This window comes from Drosophila persimilis, unplaced genomic scaffold (assembly GCF_003286085.1).
Source record: "Drosophila persimilis strain 14011-0111.01,24,50 unplaced genomic scaffold, DperRS2 tig00000002-arrow-pilon, whole genome shotgun sequence".
NCBI lineage: Eukaryota > Metazoa > Arthropoda > Insecta > Diptera > Drosophilidae > Drosophila > Drosophila persimilis.
This window is the reverse complement of record NW_020825289.1, coordinates 15,311,792-15,333,793: the sequence shown is the minus strand read 5'-3', so window position 1 is coordinate 15,333,793 and position 22,002 is coordinate 15,311,792. Positions and strand designations below refer to the sequence as shown.

General features: G+C 45.1%; 3 protein-coding genes across 3 annotated transcripts in view; 1 reads left to right on the top strand and 2 right to left on the bottom strand.

The window, feature by feature from the left end:
- The window catches only part of LOC6592608, a 46,786-nt gene extending 37,378 nt beyond the window's left edge, over nucleotides 1-9,408 (bottom strand). Inside the window, exon 1 of the mRNA XM_026986360.1 lies at nucleotides 9,393-9,408. The gene's annotated coding sequence lies outside the window, so the exon portion shown is untranslated. The remainder of the gene's footprint in view (nucleotides 1-9,392) is intronic.
- A 2,816-nt stretch (nucleotides 9,409-12,224) lies between these two features.
- Nucleotides 12,225-13,420, top strand: LOC6592616 (odorant receptor 59a). The gene is made up of 2 exons (XM_002018128.2): nucleotides 12,225-12,952; nucleotides 13,006-13,420. The coding sequence occupies exons 1-2, from the start codon at nucleotides 12,228-12,230 to the stop codon at nucleotides 13,418-13,420; spliced, it is 1,140 nt and encodes a 379-aa protein (XP_002018164.1). The 5' UTR covers nucleotides 12,225-12,227.
- Nucleotides 13,421-13,681: 261 nt separating this feature from the next.
- Nucleotides 13,682-15,235, bottom strand: LOC6592617. Its single transcript, XM_002018129.1, has one exon. The coding sequence runs from the start codon at nucleotides 15,233-15,235 to the stop codon at nucleotides 13,682-13,684; it is 1,554 nt and encodes a 517-aa protein (XP_002018165.1).
- Between the last annotated feature and the right edge of the window lie 6,767 nt (nucleotides 15,236-22,002).

Below are 22,002 nucleotides of genomic sequence, written 5' to 3'. Positions count from 1 at the left end.
CTTGATTAATGGCCCCGGCTAGCACTACCCGTGCTAAACATAGCAAGCGAAACTTCATACAACTTGAATATGGGAGCCTATACTCTGAACTCAGAATCCACCCAACTGCCAGGAAAGGGTCTCTCAGCGAAGGGGAACACTACTGCCACAGCGGCGAGTACAGTGTATTTACGTACATGAACTCGGAAGAACAGAACCAGAAACAGAACCCATCCGATGTTTTCACTTTCCCTGCTATCGCTGTTGTTTGGGCTTCAAATTTATGCAAACACATTAACAAACTGAACGCATTTGCTTTGTTTGGCTCTGTGGGGTGCTGCCGGTGACAAAGTTGGTTGCGTTAAATGAAATTCAAGTAATTTTTCTGCCTTTGCCATAGCGGAAGAAAGAAATGTCTTTTGCCAAAATAGCAAAAGAAAGCGGAAACTGAAAAGAAAAGAAAAAAAGCATTCCGGTTGTTCTAAGAATCCCAAACATTTCGATGGATACTCTAAGAAGATCCATAAGCATATTATATGTAATATTAGAGCCAGGATGTGCACACAGCCGAATGGAACAACAGTTACATTCATTGCTTCGAAAACCATTTTTGTACAGGAAATACCATCTTCCGCGTGCAGCCAATATATGGATGAAGCCAGCACACTCTTGGGATAGGGCAGTCGGAAATTTAGCAGCAGGAATGGAAAAGCGACACGTCAGCCGTCATCTCCATTTCCATTTCGTCAAAAGAGCCACCATCACCTTTGTTAGGTAACTCACATTATGTGCTGCTGCTGGCATTGGCGCCAGACAAACAACGTCAACAGAAAGAGAGAAAAAAGTAAGGCGGAAAAATGACATTTGACTTTTAAATTGGATAATTTTTTTGCTCGGTCCCCCCAATGACTGAAGGAGGCAGAGAGAGCGGGGGCTGGTCGTATAATTTCGTATAATTTAATACCATGGAAACGTAATTGATTTCGGTCAAAACTCATTAATTTTCAGCCCAGTCAGGTGCTGTCGACAATTCGATTGATTTCAATTTGAATTTAATCTCAAATTTAAACAGAATGAGGGCAAACTTGGTCTCAAACTCAGGCCTCATGTGCATATGCAGCAACTCAGTTATGTATGAGAGTCAAACAAGATGCTTTCAATTTGCATACAAATGATGCAGACAGCCTCTGATGCAGGCACACAGGCACACACTCCTCAACCTGGGGATCTCGGGTGTGTTCTTTACAGCCACTAATACCAGCAACAAAAATCACATAAAACGCAAGCAAATTGCTCAGATTATGAGCCACTTGGGCGCTTGGCTTTCCCTCTTGTGAGAGTACCAGTATTCGTACGAGTATTTGTGCGAAGGCGGAAGAGGGACATGAAAATGGCAACGGGGCAGGGGATTGCGTGTGTGCGTGTCTGCGAGAGTACACACTGCGTTTTTATGAGCTGGCAAACATGCTTTGAGAATTTATGAAAATAAAAATTGCAAAAGCCAAAAGACAGGCAACAGTCGAATGGTTGATGGTTGAGGGAAAGCTACTCTCTTTCTTCTTTTGCTTTTGAGGAAAACTGCTTCCTTCATTAGCTTCCATTTGTGGATTTAACAGTCGCGTCGGTTCCATCTCTCTAGGTTCCGATGCTTGCGTCCGGTTCTTTATTTATTTATCTGTTTGTCTGTTTGTCTGTTTGTCTGTTTGTCTGTTTGTCTCCATCTTTTGGCTCCCTATTTTCGTATGTAGGTGTTTGTGCGCTGTATTATTTGAGCTTCGACGAGTGGATCTGGATGTGGAAGTGGAGCTCAAAGCAGCGCCCCTCACACATAGCACATTTAGGTGTACTATTTCCTTTAAAGCAAGTCTTAAGTATTACAGTTTCGGTTCTTTAATCAAGGAATTGAAGGGGATGTACTTCTGGCATTAGACTGAAAAATCCCCTGGTTTTGGTTAAGTGTTTGCGACTGAACGATAAGATATTTTCACTGATTTTCTGCTTCAAATGTTTTACTCAACTCCCGGAAAAATCTGTGTTCTAGGATCTGATGTTAATCTGGGTCCAGCGAACAGTTCTTCCAAATATGCATGGGAGGCGATAAACCAGGAGCTCAACTTCGTTTCGTTTCGTGAAGGGAAGATAGGAGACAAATATTTCGCGTATTATTTTTACATAATTGCTTCTGCTGTAAGCATGCGACGCGGATCCCCATATGGCATATACTTTTAGCCATGTGTGAGGGATTGCGTGGGTGTGTGTGTGTGTGGGTGTATTGTTCATTGTTTATTCTACCGCTTTACGCATAATGGAAGCTTATGAAAATTGGTTCGGATTTGCACGAAGCTTAAAGACAGAGACTCGGATATATTCACGTACACATATGAGAGAGTCTCTCTCTCGTACGTGATGGCAGGGAAGCGAGTGGCAAATGGCAGATTATGTCGCCAGACATTAAATCACCTGGCAGTAGGTAAAATATATGCGATGCTTAAGCAAAATCAATTCTATTTATACGTGAGCGCATAAATTGCACACAGTTACTGACTCCCAGGCCAGGTCGTGTGTGCCACACACTCGAGGCAGTCACCAGTCAGCCAGGCGGCAATCGCAATAAAATGGAGCTGTAGTCCTAATCCAGGACCCTTCTCTCTCTCCCGAAAAGAGAACAGAATCAAACCGAACTCGAAGCCGAGACCAAACCCAAACTCCATCCAAAGCCCAAGCCCAACGTTAAACTGTTTATTTGAAGGGAAATTTATAACCGCCATTACAATACAAACAAAACTTTTGCGTACATAACATTTAAATTTACGTTTAGCACCGCTAAAGGTGGCGGCACGTGGATGGATCTACGGCCGCAAGCCGTTCGCTGTTCGAGGAACTTTTCGAAAAAGGGATTATATTAATTTTAATTAATGCTTTCCGTTTACTATGAACTTTATAATATTTAATAAGTAGCCACGGGTCACGAATGCAAAAATCAATGTACTTAAAAGTACTAATACTTTCGATGTGATTCAACTTCTGATTCATGTGGGATTTGAAATTTTTTGTTCTAATTTTTCATCAGGAAAAACCTCAACCGTAGCCCCAACCGAAACAACCGTCAAATTCTGTCTATTTGGTATGCGCATAATTTTCATAAATTCCGCTAAAATTCTCGCTTCATATTTTCGCCAATTGGCGGGCGTCTCCTCTCTCTTTCTCTCCCTCTCTAACATCTGCTGGTGTCACATGCAGCGTTTCAATGTCTCATTATGAGCGGCAGCGGCCGCAGGAGCCGAAACCGAAGCCAATGTGGGATGTAAATTTAAATTTCAGATCATTTTTGAGGCCATTAAATAAAATTGAATAAAATTTAAGCAAATCGAAGAGAGACGTCGAGCCCGAACAGTGTGGAGGATGCTTAATGAATGCCCCAAAAGTCCGTCGAATTATGTTCTATATTTGTCTTAAGCATTGACCTTGGCACATGGCTGGCCAATAAATTCAAAAGCCAGACAATGTCTAGCCACCAAATGAGAGACCAAATACAATGCTGAATGCCGAATGACGATTGTATAATAACATATAAGCCATGTGGAAAGCCACTTTAACATTTTCCATTGTTATTGCAGGGCCTGTTGTGGAAATCTTGCTTTAAAGGGCTTCCTAATGGACAAACTGTGTAGCCATAAATTGGCCAAAGGAACTTAATACAAAAAAAAAACAAAACCAGAGAAAGCATAAATATAAAAAAAAAATATAAAATGAGAAGCAAATCCGAGAGGCGAAAGTCAAAGTCAAGCCAAAGCTCAGTCAAATGGAATTTGGCCAAATTTATGGGACTCTTTAGGCTTTGGGCCACTCCACAACATCGAGAGCCAATATAAAACATGACATTGCTCCTTTATTGACCAACCAGAGACCAAAAACCAGATACCATACCCCGAAAGGCAAATCACCAGTGGCAGCGGCCCCATCAAGCAGAGATCCCCAGAAATCCCATTTCACTCACCCCCCACCCCCACCCGCATCGTTGTTGAATGGGGGCATAGAAAAGCGCTCGAGTAAGCACAAACAGAATCGTACTGAAACTATTAACTAAATTATCGACAAGCGTAGGGAATCATAAGCAGGCCTCGTAAAGATCCAAAGCCCCGACGATGACGCCATCCGCGTCGAAATTTTAAAGCCCACACCAGGCAAACGGAAATACGAAAATAAGTTAAATGCTCATCAATAACACTTCCCCCTTGGATTCGCCTGTATCGCCTCGGATTTTCCCTTTTTGCTGTGTAATGTGATTTATGGCAACATTCTTTTTGTGGCCGAGCCGATCATCATGCCCGACTCTGACTCTGACTCTGACTCTGCCGCTGTGTCGCTGTGGTTAGCCGCGCTCGCACTCGTGTTCTCTCATGTATAAGTAATCAAACCCAACTTTCATAATGGCTTCCAATGCGCGGACCGATTGCTTAAATTTAAAGCGGAGGAAAACGCCAAGCACCAAGTGCTCCGATTTTAATTTCCTGGCTATGTCAATCAATTTTCCGAGACCTTGAACGTGAAATGTCTCTCAGCGTGGTAGATGATTGGTTGAGTCAATAGCGGGGGCGAATGTGGGGCGAGGCAGGGTGCGAGCTGTTGGCGAGGACGTGCCAGGGCCTAAAAACAGGTGAATGTCAGAGCTCTCTGAGCGGCGCGGTTTATAAACTCCCTCCGGCTCATGCAGTTCTCATATCGAGAGACAACTCCCTGGAGCCTCGAGCCTCGAAGCCATGGGTCATTTCCATTTGGTTTCGCTTTTATCGCAGCTCGTAAATTAATAAAAGCAAAGGAGAACAAGTGAACCGACAATCAACGCATCAGGAATGATGACAATGGGTGCATTAAATAATACAATACAACACACAGAAAAAGGATACGACGACAATGGCAGCAGGAGTACCTCCACACACATGACAGTGAGAGTGAGTGAGAGTGTATGCAAACACTCCCAGGGAACGAGTGTAATATGTGTATGTAGTCCTATTTATATCTCGTACAAAATCAGACTTCACTTCTGCCTTCGTTCTCATTCTCGTTTTTTTCCACCCCTCATTCGAGCATACCCGAGCCAAAAATGTGAATGTGTGGCAAAGGTACGGAGGTGACAACTGGTGACAACTGGGACGGGGGGGCCAACATCAACGTCCCCAACACGCACGAATTGTTAGCCAAGTGACGGTAAAATGCTTGTCTTTTGCCCTGCCACGACACCGCCACCAGCCTCTATGGCATTGTCCTTTGTGTGTCAGTGAGACAAAAAGGGTATAAAAAGGCGAGACACACACACACCAATTTCAATATAAGATGACAATTTTCGCGCGCGTGTCCTTGTTCAAAGTCTGCATTCAGCTGTCAACCTTGACACTTGGGTGTAACTGAAGTTTTTGAGCTTCAATTGGAGCTGAAGGTCGGGCCTCGTGGAAGACGAAAGTTGTGCAGATATCAGGCTAGAAGGCGGTATTCCTTAATAAAGTTTTGTGCAGCTGCCGACTGCTGACTGCTGCTCCTTGCAATTTGATTCAGTGCCGGAGATCTCTCTATAGGCGGTAGCTTGAAAGTTGTGTCGTTGCGTAGCAAGGCGCTGACAACTGTCGCCCATAACTCACTTTTACCGGTCAACCGGGGGACAACCCTTGCTGCAGTGGCGGAACCAGAAGCAGAAATGGCCGTAGCAGAAACAACAAAGTTGGTAACGACACTTGGCCAAACAAGTTTCTGAAAGGACGAGCGTGCAATCCTAATCCCCAATCTCTAATAAAACCAGACTCCCTTCCACTCCCTGTCATCCCTTACATTTTTTTTGTATAGAACCGCAACAATTGTTGCCGTTTTGCTCGGGTTTCATTCACAGACAAGGCCTTGAGGAAGCCTCACCTGAGGCACCTGCCGGCAACAAGCAGCGAAAAGAGAAATCGAACAAAGAAGGCACAAATCATCTACAGGAAAAGAAGAAGAAAGTAGAGGAGAAAAAGGAAAAGACGCCAAACTGGCATCCAATGCCGGTGGACAGGCGTTCTGCTGCATAGCTCGTAACTCAACTTTGCCATTCGATGGCAATAATTTTACCATTCACCCACCACGACCTCTGCCTCCGGCGAGAATTGCATTCCTTCTATTTCTTTGACGTGGCCAAGACAATCTTCTCGGAGGCAGTCTCCTTTTGTTTGCTCTCCTCTCCTCCTCCTCGTCTAGAGTTTCAGCTGTGATTTGTGATGAATATAGTAGACCCTGGGTAATAAAAGGAATTTCATACTCGTGGAGATGGATAGCTAAATAACCTTTCCGCTCGTTTGCTCTTCTGATGCTTAAAGCACAGTTAATCCAGGGCAATTAACGGTTGTGTGTTCGCCACTTTACGTGGCATGCGTCTCTCTGTCAATCAGGTTTGTGGCAGCATTTAAAAGCGCTTAAATAATTGATTTGCTTGGTCGCCGCACCGCAATCAGGATGAGTTAATTAATGTTTAACACGCCACAATCATAACTAATTTAGTTTGGAATTAAGGGGAGTAGTCGGCGCGCCTGTCCGCCTCCATTCCCCCCCGCCTTTTTCCACTTGTGCACGCTATAGCTAAATAGCTAAATTGTTTAACAATGGGGCGTGACAGCAGGTCAACCAAAAGGCTCAAAATGCCCGCTATCATTACAGTGTTTTTCCGAACGGAATACTTTCGTCCATCGGTCAATCAATTAGATTGATTGCTCGAAATGAGATGTGAACACAGTTGGGCTGCCAATTAAGTGGTCGCATGTCAAATGGCCAGAAAGGCCACAAACGGCCACAAATACTGTTTCAAGTTAGCAACGAAATAGAGAAAATAGCTTTTTGTATGTAATTAGGGGACAGTGTAGTCCTGAGAGTATACTCAAACTCATACTACTCGTATCCTTTGCTAAAAAGTAAACTAAAGTCAAAGCTCCTAAGCCGATTTCGGGGGCCAAAAGCACTCGACTAAAATAACGAAGTTTCTGTCTATCTGTGTCTGTCTATCTTTCTGTGTATCTAAAGGATTGGGTCTTCGGCATATGTCATAACATGTTTGCCATTTATTTCCCACATATGTATGTAAATCCTTTAATCTTGTATTTTTTTCATTTTGATAATTAAATTTGTTAATGAATTTTCCCTCTAAACGGTTGGATGCAGTCATACAGATATATAAACCCTGCTGCAAAATAGGTGGAGATTGAAAAACAAACATGGAATAAATAATTATTTTACCAGCCGAGGCAGATTAAGTAGTTATAGAATTATGCAAATTCCTCTATAAGTCCGTATGGCTGCTGTGCTCGGAAAGACCGTGGGAAAAGCTTAGGTAAATTCCGTGAATGAAAAACACATGTCTTCAGATTCATATTTCCAAGAAACAATTTAAGACAGCATTTAGGGATTCCTTGGAGATATCAGTAGCTAAGCTGAAAATCAACCTCGAAATAGCACTAGGACAGCAGAAAATGAAAGCGAAGCCAAAAATTGATAAGATGAAGAAAGCCTGCCCCCAGCTATTGACATAGCCGTATCCACACTCGGAGGAAAACCAAAAGGGAACAGCAATGAATGCGTTTCGTGAAAATTCCTTAGGGTTTCTTAATCGTTGTAAAAGTAGCTCCAGAGTGAAAGCCAAGACAGAGGCAATAAACCAAGAGAGTAACCTTAACAATCATTCGTTGATGATTGTGATGTCAAATAAATTTGCTCTTCTCGATCATAAGGTCATCTGAAAGGTCAGATATTAATTAAAGCTTGGCCAAAAGGATGAATTATTGTTTAAGATGAACTCTTGGATTATGCTCCAACATAAATGAAAAAGAAAATATCTAAAAATTTTCCCGAATTATCTGCAAGTGTATCCAATCAGATAACTGGAACTGGTACTCGATGCACCACCGCCACCGCGCACTCGCCGCAAGGGGGTCGATGGGGAAACTGCAGGCATCAGCTTTAGGCATAAAGATTTAAGCTTGAAGCTGTGTACATTTACATTCATAAAGCACAAGCGGCGGCCAGAAGTTGGCCCATTTGTATGCAAAGTTCAGTTACGTTACGAGCATGAATGGGAAGAGTAGAGCGGGGAAATGGCCAGCGAGAGAGCGAGAGGGAAAGTAAGCATTGGGGTAACTCCAAGCGTATGGTGTGTGCAGGTAAATGATTCAAATTAAAACAATCATTAGAAACAGAAGAGCTTCGCTTGGGTGCAAGTGCAAAGTGGCGGAAGCCACCAGGCACAGGAAGGCGGTGCCACTTGGCAGGTGGCAAGCAATTAACTTGAATTAAGAGCATAATAACTCCGATTCTGAAGGACGCTCACAGACACATAGATACGCCTAACGACATCCACAAGGTGGCCATTTCCTTGAACACATCCGCATTTCACAGAAGTTTTCCCGAAATTATTTCTACCCATTAGGGGCTGATGGTAATTTTTTGGCACCGAGGCCACAGGGTTTAATCAGTTCACCAACGAAAGGCCAAAGATGGAGAAGAAAGACGATGAGAAACACAGCCAAAAACGTGAACATGTGCTGGGTTCCAAGTGAGAGAATAAAATACAATTTCACACTTCGGCTGGCACTGGCCATAGGCTGGAGCCATGGAACGGCTTACGAGTTCACACGGCGTATGCGTGATTTCGGCCGCTCTTCTTTCCCCGCACACATTGCTGTATCCCTGCTCGCTGGCTTCTTGTCCTCCTATTAATTAATTGACTTGCTACTCTGTTCCCCCCGTTTGGTTGGTGTCTTTAACATGAAAATGAACTCTCTGAGCCGCTCCACACGCGGCATGTGGCAATGTGACACGTCAATGGAACCCTGTTCTTCTGTGCTGGAATGGAATTAATTTTCACAGCAGCAAAGTATCAGCATCCCCCACATGTTGCAGTTCGTTGATTGCCTTTCACTTTTGTGTCATCATTTTAAAGCCACCTTTTAATGTAATTGAATTTAATAATAAAAAAAAAGAGGCGAGAGAGTCCCCAAATAGCCGGGAGATTTTTGCATGCCTTGTGTGTCATTTTGCTGACCAGTGAATATGATGCTGGCATTCGTAGTTGTTTTCAGTATTATTCAATTTAAATGTAAAGACCTTTTGCGGGCACAGATGCACTGTGCATTCAATTGGAAATGGATTCGCGTAAGCCCCGTTGTCCGGACAATTTAATTTCGTATACCCTCCAAACCGACGGAAAATCGTTTTGCAGGGACCGAGACCGAAACCGACTAGTAGCCCAAAGGGGTATTATTTTTCCATTTATGATTTCGACAAGCACAAAACAAAGAAAAGTTTTCCTTAAACTAACTTATGATTTAAAAAATAATTTCATTTTGCTTTTCAGCTGATGGGGATGGGGAAATTGATGTGTGATTTGCTGAAATTATACTCACCCTCTAGGCGTAAGCTGCGAAATTAATTGAAATATACTTAGATGATATTTATCCGGTTTATATGAATATTATCCTATGCTTAATATATCTATTATTTTTAAATTTATTGTTTCACCAATAAGCTCATTCAGGCATCTTCAGATTCAATGATCGGAACTTCACTTTCACTCGCACATCGTGAGCACCGATCGTTTGTCCGTCAGGATGAGTCTTTTGCAGTTGGAATCTCTTCCTTTGGGTTCGCCCGTTCGCATGTTCGTTCTGCACACGCAACCACGCCGCGACGCGTTTAAAAACGAACTGCGAATAATTGCCGCCATCCGAACTCGAGCTTCATTTAGTGCCACATTCGGTGGCGACTCCTCAAAACTCACCACACCCCGACACGAGCCCCTAGTACGAGCCAGAGAACGAACCGACGCGACGGTCACGAATCATCTTCGTTCTCGTCCATGTGGGTCTGTGGAGCATCGTGCCATTGTGTGGTGATGGGGCAGCGGGGTAAAAGTGAAAGCCCTACCTCTGACTGCTGCTATTGAGGCAGGTTAGTGTTCTCTCTTTGTCTCTCTCTCTCTCTCTCTGTTCCTCTCTGTGTGTTTCCACTTCCAGCGATGTTTCTGATTAGCCTGGAAGCGGCAATTCTTGTTGTGATAAGCCGTTGGCTGTGTGGAAAGAAAACTGTTGCGTGCATTTTCAGTGGCATGTCCTGTGGGAACAACCGGAGGCAGCTGCAACTACCTCCAATGCAAAGTTTCATTGAATAACATTTGTATCATACATTAAGGAATTTATAAATATAACTGCGATTTCCGCACTGTTATCCTTTGATAATTCTCTCAAAATGTTTTGCATGGTAATACTTTGGTAATACTTACACCGCTTACTATTCCAAGAATTATAACATTTCCCCTGAAAGAACCAAAGAAATGCTTTAAATTTTGGATATTATTATCTTACCAGTATTCGATATTTTTCCAGGTCCTGCGCAGAACGATGCAGAATATTTCAGTTCGCCGGCATTCGTGTGGTGAGTTTTTCTTCGATGATAAGAATCACTGATAAGAACTCATACACCAGGTGCGGCAGCAGCTCTCTTGAACAACAAAAACAAGACGTACGCGTCTCATAAGATGAAGAAAACTGAGGAAGAACGTCATCATCATAGTTTCTTGTTTCCACTCTCCCAGGAAAATGGTGATGTGGGGTGTCTAATGGGTGTTTAGGGCGATTGGAGGCGACTCTCGAGTGCCAAGCCACAAAATGCGCAACGCTGCAGACGCAATTAATGCGCAACGTTTTACAATTAGTGAAACTACCTCAATTATGCAGCTGCAGTCCCAGCCACCAACCTGCATCCACCATCTCCGGTTTTTCATCCCACGGCAGGGGCTGCCCCAGCCCCAGCCCCAGCCCCAGCATGCACCGTCCACCGATGCACCCGCCAGCCTCCGCAGTCGTTTGGGGAGCAGCTTTTAATAGGAAATTCATGGCCGCTGTGAACATTTTCTCGCTCCCATTCTCGTGGTTGCGGGTAGCATGGATGGGGCTTTTTTTTGGCGACAGGGGCAGCCTTTTAATTATGATAATTACATTGTTGTCGTTCTTGCTCGCTGACAGCGGCAGCAGCAGCAGCAGCTGCGTTGTGTTGTGTTAGACAAACAACGCGTTCCGTTCCGTTCCGTTCCTCCGATATGAAACTGGCATTTGTGCAACCTGCCGCTTGAATAGATGGGAAAGAGGGGAGCATCGACATGCATCATTTTATGCCACTCGACTCTCGGGCAGAGATGGTTACGAATGTGTTTCCGCTACAAATGGAGGGCTTCGCATACGAGGGATTTAGCGGTGGGATCTGCCCTGCACATCCGTTCCGTCGTAATTGGGTTAGGGCTTTGTTGGCATTGTTGTGCACAGTATTTTTTGTATCCATGTGGCAGTGTCAGCGTAGATGCCACATGCAACAATTAAGACATTAGATTGGTCGGGGACGAGGACTGGTGACTGCCTCACAGCCATGAATTACTATACGCACCGTCTGGTTCTGTAATGGAGGGCCTGTTTTATGTATGTGTGTGTGTATGCCATTTCAACGTGCAACAATTTATGGTGCGCTGTCAGCAATATGGCAACATGTTTTTTTGGTGGCCTGCGTGGACATGCTAATTGCATGCACCATCCACACATCACTCGATGGAGCGAGGGAGAATATAAAGTAACTATGCCTTCGGGTTTGTGTTGCGTGGAAATTTGTACCAAGCGAATAATTTGATCACAGTTGTGGCAGTGTGGCAAGTTCCTGGGAGTGAGCCATAAATTCTGTAGCCTACTTTTCAGCGAAAATTTTGATGTTGCAAAAACCGCTGACAGAAGCAGCAGGAGCCGCCGCTAAACGAAACATTCCGATTTTGTGTCAGTTTCATTTATTATGAAAGGCATCAGCATCAGAAATGAGGGACGAGAAGCCCCCTCTGAAAACTATAAAATAATGTGGCATTTCATTTGCATTCGGTGCCATTTGCAGCTTTTTGTTAAAGCTATAGCGAATTGTTGGCCATCAAAGAGGGAAATAGTTTTAAATTTTGGAAAAATAGTAACTCTGGTAGCCATTTGTCAGGGGGAATTTTAAATGGGATTCCGCTCGCTGGGAATACAAAACTCAAGCGGCAGGTGGCACCGGTGATAATTTGAAATTGATACGACCACGCGACCATAATTACATAATTAGAGAAAGGCCAGTAGCGAGGACAGACGCCTGTCGGGTAGGTGTGTGCACATCCATCTGTGTATAAAAACAAGCCTAATCCGACAGGAACATTTAGAAAGCAAAGAGCAGCCATGCCAGAGGAGGCCATCGACAGTTTGAGCTTCATCAGAAGCCACTGGACAGCATGGTGGATACTCGGAGTGGCCCACAAGCGAGTGCAGTCCTGGCGTAGCCTCTACGTCTGCCTCAGTGTGCTGGCCAATGTGATGGTCACAGTCGGCTATCCGCTCCACTTGGGCCTGTCGCTCTTTCGCAACCGCACCCTCACCGAGGACATCCTCAATCTAACGACCTTTGTGACGTGTCTCGCCTGCTCCGCCAAGTGTCTCATCTACGCCTACAATATCGACAAGGTGGCACGAATGGAGCAGCTCCTGCGGCTGCTGGATGAGCGAGTGAGTGGGGAAAAGCAGCGTGCAATCTACGGCAATGTGAAGCTCCAACTCCGCATAGTCCTGTATGTCTTCATTGGCATCTACATGCCGTGTGGTCTCTTTGCCGAGCTGTCGTTCCTGTTCAAGGAGCAGCGGGGCCTTATGTACCCCGCCTATTTCCCATTCGATTGGTTAACCTCCACGAGGAACTACTACATGGCCAATGTCTACCAGATTGTTGGCATCTCCTTTCAACTCTTGCAGAACTATGTCAGTGATTGCTTTCCGGCGGTGGTGCTCTGCCTAATATCGTCTCACGTGAAGATGCTCTACTCCCGCTTCGAGGAGATTGGCAGGGATCCATCCATTAATGCGGAAAAGCAGCTGGAGGACTGCATAACCGATCACAAGCGCTTGCTCGAGTGGGTACCAACCGAAAGGATTATTACCACTTTCTCATTCTCCTTGCTTTTAGACTCTTCCGGTGCATTGAGAGACTCATGTCGGTGCCAATGTTCATCCAATTCACGGTCACCGCTCTGAATGTCTGCATCAGCATTGCGGCTCTCGTGTTCTATGTAAGCGAGCCCATGGCTCGAACGTATCTCATCTTCTATGCCCTCGCTATGCCCCTCCAGATTTTCCCCTCCTGCTACTTTGGCACCGACAACGAGTTCTGGTTTGGACGCCTCCACTACGCCGCCTTCAGCTGCGATTGGCCACAGCAGGGCAGGAGCTTCAAGCGGAAGATGATGTTCTTTGTGGAGCGATCGCTCAAGCAGAGCACAGCGATTGCCGGTGGCATGTTACGCATTCATTTGGACACATTCTTCTCGACCCTTAAGATGGCATACTCCCTGTTCACGATCATTATACGAATGAGAAAGTAGGTCGATAGTTCCTTTAAAATATGTTTTGACTAGTCCCCTTAAATGCAAATTTCAATCGATTAGAGGTCGCCAGAGCTATATTAATTGGTGACTGAAATGTGGAAAGCCGCAGGTGCAGGATAACGAACCATTAAGGACAATTGCCTTCCCAGAAAGCCAGAAACCCCGGAAAGGCGTCTGATTGATCGATCTAAAAATTGATACTATTTATTTATGTTCGGTTCGGTCCAGAGCCAACTGGTTTGGGATACCCTTCTCCGTCTACTTGTGTGAACTCACATTGCGTCCGCGCATGGGCGTTGATGTCTTCCTGGCTTTTGATGCACCGCGCTGCTGTTGCTGCTGCCCCTGGGGAGGACGGCGTGCAGTGCTGCGGGACCTGGTGGCGGTTCCATTGCCCCTTCCTAGTGAAGTCTTCTTAGGATCTTCGCTGCCTACACTTCCTCCACCGCCACCCACGACGCGCTGGAATGCAACTCCTTTGAACACTGGCCCTGGAGTTCTGCAGTTGTTGCTTTTTTGGGCGGTGGATGCAGACCTAGCTGCTGGACGCTTGCTATTGTTCAGGTCGCTTTTGCGGACAGTCCCGGACAGTGACTTCGACTCGTGCTCAGAGCTCTTGGGAACCCCTTGGCCTGTTCCAAAAAAGCACTTGAGGAGAGGGTGACTGGGGATGTAGCTGTCCGCAATAGGTACAAGATAGGGCGAATCAGCGCCACTTGTGGTAGCCATGCTATTGCTAATGGGCTCATCGGCCTGCTGCTGCAGAGACCGGGTACTGGTATGCTCCGACAGCGGTGCGAACGGCAACTCTATTTCCGCGCAAATCTGTTTGATGAGGAACTTCTGCTGGCGATCAAACTCTGCTTGCATACGCAGGCTCTCGTCATACTGGTACTGAACCAGCTTGTTGAATCGGTTCTTGTTGGCCTGGAGGTAGTTTCTCAGCTTGTCCACTTCGTTGGGGGCCACAGCCATCTTGTTCACCTCGTTCAAAGCGCGCTCGATCATTAGGTCGATTTCTTGGTCCAGAGTGGAGTTTGTCTGCTCCAAGCGCTGAGCTGCTTCCATCTGCTGGCGGGCCGGTTGCTGGTGGCAGCCGCTGTGGGCCTCCACCGCCACATCCGCCTTGGGCTGCATGTGCTCCACCAGCACCTGCGACGGCTCAACGGTACAGCAACCAGCACCGATTCTGTCGAAGTTCAATTCGACCATATTGATCGACGGAGTCAGTGGAGTTGTGGCACTATTCTCCTGTGTGTCCGCGCCCAGCCATACGGAAGTGGCCGGCTCGGTAGACACGGATGGTGGAAGGCATGTCCGCTCAAAGAGCAGGATACGATCTTTAATACTGCTCAACCTGGGCTGCGAGACTGTCAGCAGGGAACTGTCAAGGGACTCGGGAGCCACCGTCTCAAGCTCCGGATTCTGAGGGATGGGCGGGTTCACCTGAATGGTGGGCATATTGGTATCCTTGGCCTCCGCCACTTCAGGCTCGAGAGACTGGTTGGAGCTTGTTGGTAGCTCGAAGATGTACGATTCGGTCTGCTCCAGATTCAGCTGCGGCAGACCCCGCCGTCTGGCCACGGAGATGTAACCATTGCCAATGTTTTCACTCCTGTCTTGGCCCGCCACGACTCTGACCGGTTCCAACTTCTTTTCCAGGTGGATATCCGTAGCGATGTGCAATCCAGAGGGTGCGTCCAGAGATATACCGGATATATCGGTCGTCTCAAATGGGATCGTGGCTGTGGTTTCAGTCTCCTCCTGGCTCAGAGTCTGGCTCTGTTCAACCTCTGTCCAAAACTTCTCCATTGTCTTGCTGGAAAATTAGTTAAAATTGTTTGCTACCTAAATTTTGAGAGAGACTTTCAAACCGACTCCGGAACGAAGGCAAATCAATTCAAACAAAAACTAAAAATATCCACTTGGTTCAGTTGCTACTAGATGAAAGGATCCATGTTAGACAGTTCATACGAAACGTAAATCAACAAAAAGTAGGGTAAGCATTAGTGGACATCGATTATTGATAATTGATTTGGGCCTTGGCCTTTCGGAATGTGACGTCTGGAATAGCCGAAGAACACGATTTGCTGGACCTGCTGGTGTCTGGACTGAAAAGGAGTAGATTTTAATTGAATCACAGAATCTCTGGGAAATTTCCATAAGACAAGCAGCAGTAGCAGCAAATAAATCAATTGCTCTCGCTGGATAACAAGACTTGAGCCCAATGCCATTGCTCGCTTATTTATTTGCACAAGCGATAAGACATTAAAAGACTTCGCTCTCCCCTTCCGGCATCCAAAGTGGGAGCTGAAGTCCGTAATGCGCTTAAGTCCGGCACAAAGTCCGTGTTGAATCTGCAAAGTGAACATTGTAAAACGGATAGCGGAAAAGGCAAAGAAGAAGGCAGAAGGGATGGGATGGGAGGCGAACCCAAAAAAGGAGCTTCCAGCAACAATTTATAACTGGAAGAAACTAAAGATTGAGACCCTGGGATGGGACTTCATTCTCCCACCGGATATGATTGTTTTGTGTGTGTGTGTACGTTTCAATCGATGACCAATTTGATGACCATGTTACGCCATCGGACCGTCCATTGGACATACTACAAAGTTAATTTGAATTTATTACAAAACGCATTTACTTTACTTTCCATCCTGATTTCCCAGGCCAGGCACGTAGCAACATGCCTATCCACCCAACCTCCAGTTCTGCTCTTCCCCCACGACCAAGCAGTGGTTAATTTTTAATCAAAATAAAGAAGAAAAAACGAAGGAAAACTACTGCCCCGGCTGGTGAACTTTGGGGCATTTAGCAGACTCAGCTGTTTGCTCCAAGTCGGAAATTGTATTTTGGCCACTTGGCTCATTTTTGTCCAAACCTCATCATTATCATCATCGTGCTTATCGGTCCCCGTCATCAGCAGCAGCTACAGCTCCTCCTCCAGGTTCAGTTCCTGTTTCTGTAAGTCATGCAAACTGTTACTTGATAAGTCCATTGCATTTGGGGGGATGGATGGTTACAGTAAGTTGGCGAAACTTCTCCACTGAGAGAATGCGGTTGTATAGTCCAGGTCTTCAAAACATTCCCACAACTTCTAAGAGGGAGACAGAGAGAAGAAGAACCTGTTGAACATCACACTAGAGAGCCTCGATCAAGATCTTCCATATTCTTTCGGCAATAGGTGAGTCAATACATATACTGTGGAAATAATCTTCTTTACCAAGAAACATATAAACAAACATCATTCTTGGCATTGGTTTCTGCCGGTTGATCTCTCTGTGTGGAAACACCGATTATTTCGGATGTGCAAAACAGTCTATGTGAAGGAATGTCTAAGTCTTCCAAGGAACCGAGCTTAGCCGTGGTGTCACCGCGTCTATTGGGTGTGGTGTGGGTGCTTGTTCAGAGCCTTAGTGCAGAGCAAGCATTTCCCTCAGTGCGTGGCACTCATCAGCTGGAGTAGCTCATTGGCCACTTCCTCTCATTCCCCTCCCCCCACCACCTCTCTCGGGCTTTAGACAGAACGAGTAATTTGTTGTCAGGCAAAATGTTAATAAGGCAGCAAGTTGCTGCTGCTGCTGCTGCTGCGGCTGCTGCGGCTGTTGCTGTGGAAGCCACAAGTGGCCAACGTGCTTGCCGACGGCAATGGGAATAGGGAATCTTGAAGGGAATGCTGCAGTCCTTGAGCATCCTGTGGAGTATGTACGTGGGGCCACTTCAACTGTTACACCAGAAGACGATATAACCACAGAACTCAAGTTTACTGGCCTCCAACAGGTGAAAGTGAATCGATTTTCCCCTTTTACCCGTGCACAGAGCACAGTCCTGGCCAACTTAAGCAGTACTTATTGTTTGGCAAACTTTATATTTAATTAGTAGCAATCGCCTGCTGGGGAGGGAGGGCGGAATCAGTTCTGAATCCAAACGAAAACTCCCAGCAGCTTTGACTCGAAATAAACAGTTTCTCCTCATGTCGAAGGAGCCCCGAAAGTTTCAAAATTATCACACAAATCAAAAGAAAAAAATTCCACGAAACTATTTTGGACAAAACTTTTGTCAATGGCTTAACTTGCCCCAGTGGCCGCATTTGTGGCAGAGAGAGATGTGAGAGGGGGCAGGGGCAGGGGCAGGCGCCCGTTGAGTACTCAAGTAAATTACAAGCTTTCATAGTCTTGAATTATTTAACCGCAGCAAGGAGTAGCTGTTGGAGTGTGTGGAACAAGTGTTATCAAAACACCCACACACACTCACCCGCACGCACTCAGGCGCACAGGATAGTGGCAAACAGGATGGAAAACAGGATCCATATGGTTTCGTATAAAGAGGGAAATTTTACAACCAGCATAAGAAAGTCACTTAACGTGGGGCAATGGCACATTATGTGGCTAAGAAAGGGCCAGTGCCAGTGGCAGTGGCTGTGGCAAGGGCAGTGGGCCGAGAGGCTCGAGCGATGTGGCGACTGAAAGTTAATTTTGGCCGGAAAACGTAAGCCAACCAAAATGTGTGCACAAAACGAGCAGGAAAGCGGAATTCCACTAACACTGTGGCAGGAGGCTGTTCTGGTAAGGCAGGACGAGCAGAGAGTAAAAACATTTTGCCTAAACTATGCCATTAACATAGAAAACTTTCATACCAGACGTAGCTCTCAATTCTTCCCCCTCATACCTCTCCCTCTCTGTCTTCCTACCATTCACTCTCCTCACTTAGCTTTCCAGCCGACTCTTCGAAGCACGTAAATACTTGCCAGAAACTTGCACGAATTAACAACACAAAGTTTGTCCTGCTTGTGTGACGGAAAACTTTGATAAAATAATACAAAACTGCCACTGGCAAGCGACAATAACAGGGAAGAGTGAGCAAGAGGGGTGAATAAAGATAGACAGAGCGGGCAGAGGGACATATGCTTCATCAGCAGAGTTTGTCCGTTTCGGCAGATGGTGAAAAGGATTGCGCCTGAGAGGAACTGAAAGCCAGTGTTCAGTCCTTGGCCCTCAGTCTCCAGTCACCAGTCAGCAGACTTTACTGTTTAGTGCCAAATGTCAAACAATTTGTGGTCTCCGAATCTACCCCACTCTCTGTCTCCTGTTGTATTTGAAGTTCTGGCCTACAGGCTATTGGCCAAAGTACGAGTATTTATAGCTGAAAACTTTATGACTGCCAAGACCAGACCTAAGCCAACGTCCATAAAAAGCAAAGCACTGCTTTCTGCGCTCCGTTCTCCGTGCTCTGTGCTCCGTGCTCTGTGCTCCGTGCTGCTTAATGTTTTCTGTGTGCTGGGCGCTCCTCCTCTAACCCCGTCCCCAGTCTAACCGCATAATTGCCGCTAAAGAGTGTTTCGTGTCCAATGCGGATTTTAGTCTGGTCCAACTATAACTCATTATGGCTAATGAGTGTTATTTGTGCCCTGCGGCAGCGCCAGCCTTCATTTTGCATGGGCGTAGCAAGGCGAAAGGTCGAAAAATTCGTAGAACGATTATGGGTACTACTCGTCGCACACAGACACAGCCAAACAGATCTTCACTCTGGCCAAAGAGATAACATTTAACTGACAACAAAAGCGACAACGAGTGACAGCTCTGGTCAACTGCGTGCCAGAGAGAGACGTGCCTAGAGAAAAAGTGAAAAAGAGGGTTAAATATAATTACGCCACTGCTTAAAATCCTTAATCCGAGTGGTCTACACGGAGTTGGCTTGCATGAATTTCGAATTCAATGAACCACATTTTTCTGTACTCTCGTCTCGTCAGATGAGAGGTCCTATTTTTTATGCTGATCGCCAAGTTGTCGACCTGTTGCTCCATTGAGGGGCAATAAAACAAAAAGAATTAAGAATTAAGCGATCGCATAAATTGTTTTTATTGTTTTTTCGTAAATGGGGTGGTTACGAGGAGCCCTGCAACTGACTTTTATCACATGTAAATGGAGGCAAATGTAAGGCAGTAGCAATAAACGTGGCCAAAAGACATATGCATAATACATATTACGTATACGTATATGAACGAGACTGAACGAAAGGAATGAATAAACGAAATAAATAAATAAGGAGGCGCAACAGTCTCATCGATTTTCTCGCATTACAAGGGCTCAATTCGGAGGCGAGGCAGCTTCACGTGTCATCCCCCATTTGTGGATCTGGGGGCAGTGCAAACACAACAATTGAAATTTTAAATGGCGCACTGACAATGGCAATAATGAGATGATAATCGCGACGGCGATGGCAAGGACATTTATGCTGATGACGTATGGCAACTCTCATTTCCTCTTACACACCCCCCCTTGAGAGCTCTTCGGTTGGCCTGAAAGCTGATAACGTGTGATTTAATGTATTTTTAACGGGTTTTAATCCGATTTACAGTTTAACGGGGCGTATTATTTTGGGGCCGACTCTGCAATGGGTCTCTCCCTCCACTTCAGATTCCTTTTCTTTGACTTGAGCATTTGACTCATGACCAACTCGTCCTGGATCCGTGCTCAAGTGAAAATGAGATTTCCATATTAATTGATGCTGGGGGAACGAAATGCATGCCACAAACCTCTAACCACCGAAAGCTTTCAGTATTTGCGTGAAATATGGATGGAAAATCAATGCAAAATATATATTTGTAGCTCTCGTTTGGTCAACCGCATGTCAATCAAGGTCAGCGCAAATTCACAAAAATTGGAAGCCATCAATTTATGCAGCTCTAAATAGGCTACTTTCATATGGGTATGATTGAAGTTTGAATACCCTGAGCAGTGCTCCAAAGCAAGATCTATTCAATATCCTCAAGGGTATTTGAATTATTTTAAACATATCCTTCTGCTGAATCTTCAAAGGATACAAACGATATAATCGGCTCAATATTAGTTCTTCAGTATGAAAATGATTGCTTTATCTCTGTATCGGCTGCAGCAAATTGTGGCAATCGCTGTTGCATGAATGCAATTCAATGCATAGACTGGGGTGAGGGCCATACTAAATGGCCACCGGAATATGCAATTAAATCAGAATTTCTTACTGTTTTCATTTTTAAATTTAAATATCAAGAAGCTACAAAAAATTGCACACTATATCTATGACAACCTTGACATATTTCGAGCGATAGTTTGTTGAGATTGTTACGGCCAGAGATATGTATTTGCTAAAATCACATTAAATTGCCCAAGCAATTTAAACCTCATTTTGTGATCATCAAATGCCTGGCAGATGAGCCTCATGGTGGGACATTGTGGAGGCAGTCAGCGGAACGTAGATACCAGAATAATTGCAGACAGAGATGGAGACAAAGTGGCAAAGGGGGGATGGAGGGATGGAGGGTGGTACTCGTGGAAAGAGAAGCCAAGCCTAATTTGACATTTCATTGAAGGCAGACGCTAGTAACAGGCAGGTGCCCACCTACCCTATAATCCAGGGTCAATTCATTCGGATCTAGGCTTCGACAAACAACCATTTTGCAGGATTTACCTATACAACTTAATTTCCTAAGCATCCTTAAAAAGTTTGACTCCAACTGCCATAGCGACCGCCATTTCTATTGTATTTCGAATGCCCTGTTTAGTGTCTCGTCCTTTGGACACACATACACATAGACATCAGCAAAAAGTCAAGCTGAAGACAGGCAATTATTTTTTGCACTTCACTTAATGTAATCAATCAGAATCGAATCGTTTCGATTGTGATATTTCTGAAAGCTTGAGACAGAGCGAAACATTTGACAAAAAAAGAGCTGGATAAATGGAACCAATTACGAAAATTAGACAAGAGCTAGACGTCTCATTTGACTCACTGAGTTTTGCGGTTAAAGTTTTGTGACACGCGTACAATCTCGCCAGCTTGTTGGCTTCGAGCAAACACATTACATGCCTCGACTCAATGACGCACAGCCTCACACACGGGACCCAAGAAGCGACAAAGCCAAGCCCAACTTCACGTAACTCAGGTCTTAAGATGTTTATGTTTAAGGTCACGGGCTGGCAATTATAAAAGACTGCGTGCGGTTAAAAATAAACTTGAAAAATAATGTACGGGGCGGGGCGTGTACTTGGCGACATCCACTGAGTAGATTCGCATAATTGCAAGCCAAACAAAACCAAAATCAGACCCAAGAAGCAACAGCTGGTAAGTGCGAAATGAATCCGAGACTTATATCTGGCCCAAGCTCTTGCCAGAATTTCCGCTTTCAGATACCCAGTAGAAATGGGGTATTTTCGTGTATGAGTAATCTTTATGCATTCTATATTCTACCTCTAAGTCCAAATAAAATAAATGAAATTTCTTTGTAGCATTGATGCTTCAGTAGAGAGTATATACGAATGTCGAGAGACGATTTTAGCAAGTACGTATAATGCGTTTTCTGTGTTTGTGTATTCTGTGACCACAGCATTGAAGATGAACCTGGAGCTGGAATAATAATCCTTGCAATAATGTTGTTGATTACTACCACACAGAGAGGGAGAGGGAAAGGGAGAGGGAGAGCTGGTACCGAAATTGAATTGCCAAATGGATTCACGTGTGTGTGATTCACATGCCCAATCTCTATCCAATCGCATTCATCTGGGTCGGCAGTCCGATGCCTGCACATCTTGCGATTATTCAAG

Excerpts from the sequence above, each read along its gene's own strand:
- LOC6592616 (XM_002018128.2), top strand. The coding sequence starts at position 12,228 with ATGCCAGAGGAGGCCATCGACAGTTTGAGCTTCATCAGAAGCCACTGG. Across the intron at positions 12,953-13,005 it reads GATCACAAGCGCTTGCTCGA|ACTCTTCCGGTGCATTGAGA; the intron begins GTGGGTACCAAC and ends CCTTGCTTTTAG.
- LOC6592617 (XM_002018129.1), bottom strand. The coding sequence starts at position 15,235 with ATGGAGAAGTTTTGGACAGAGGTTGAACAGAGCCAGACTCTGAGCCAG.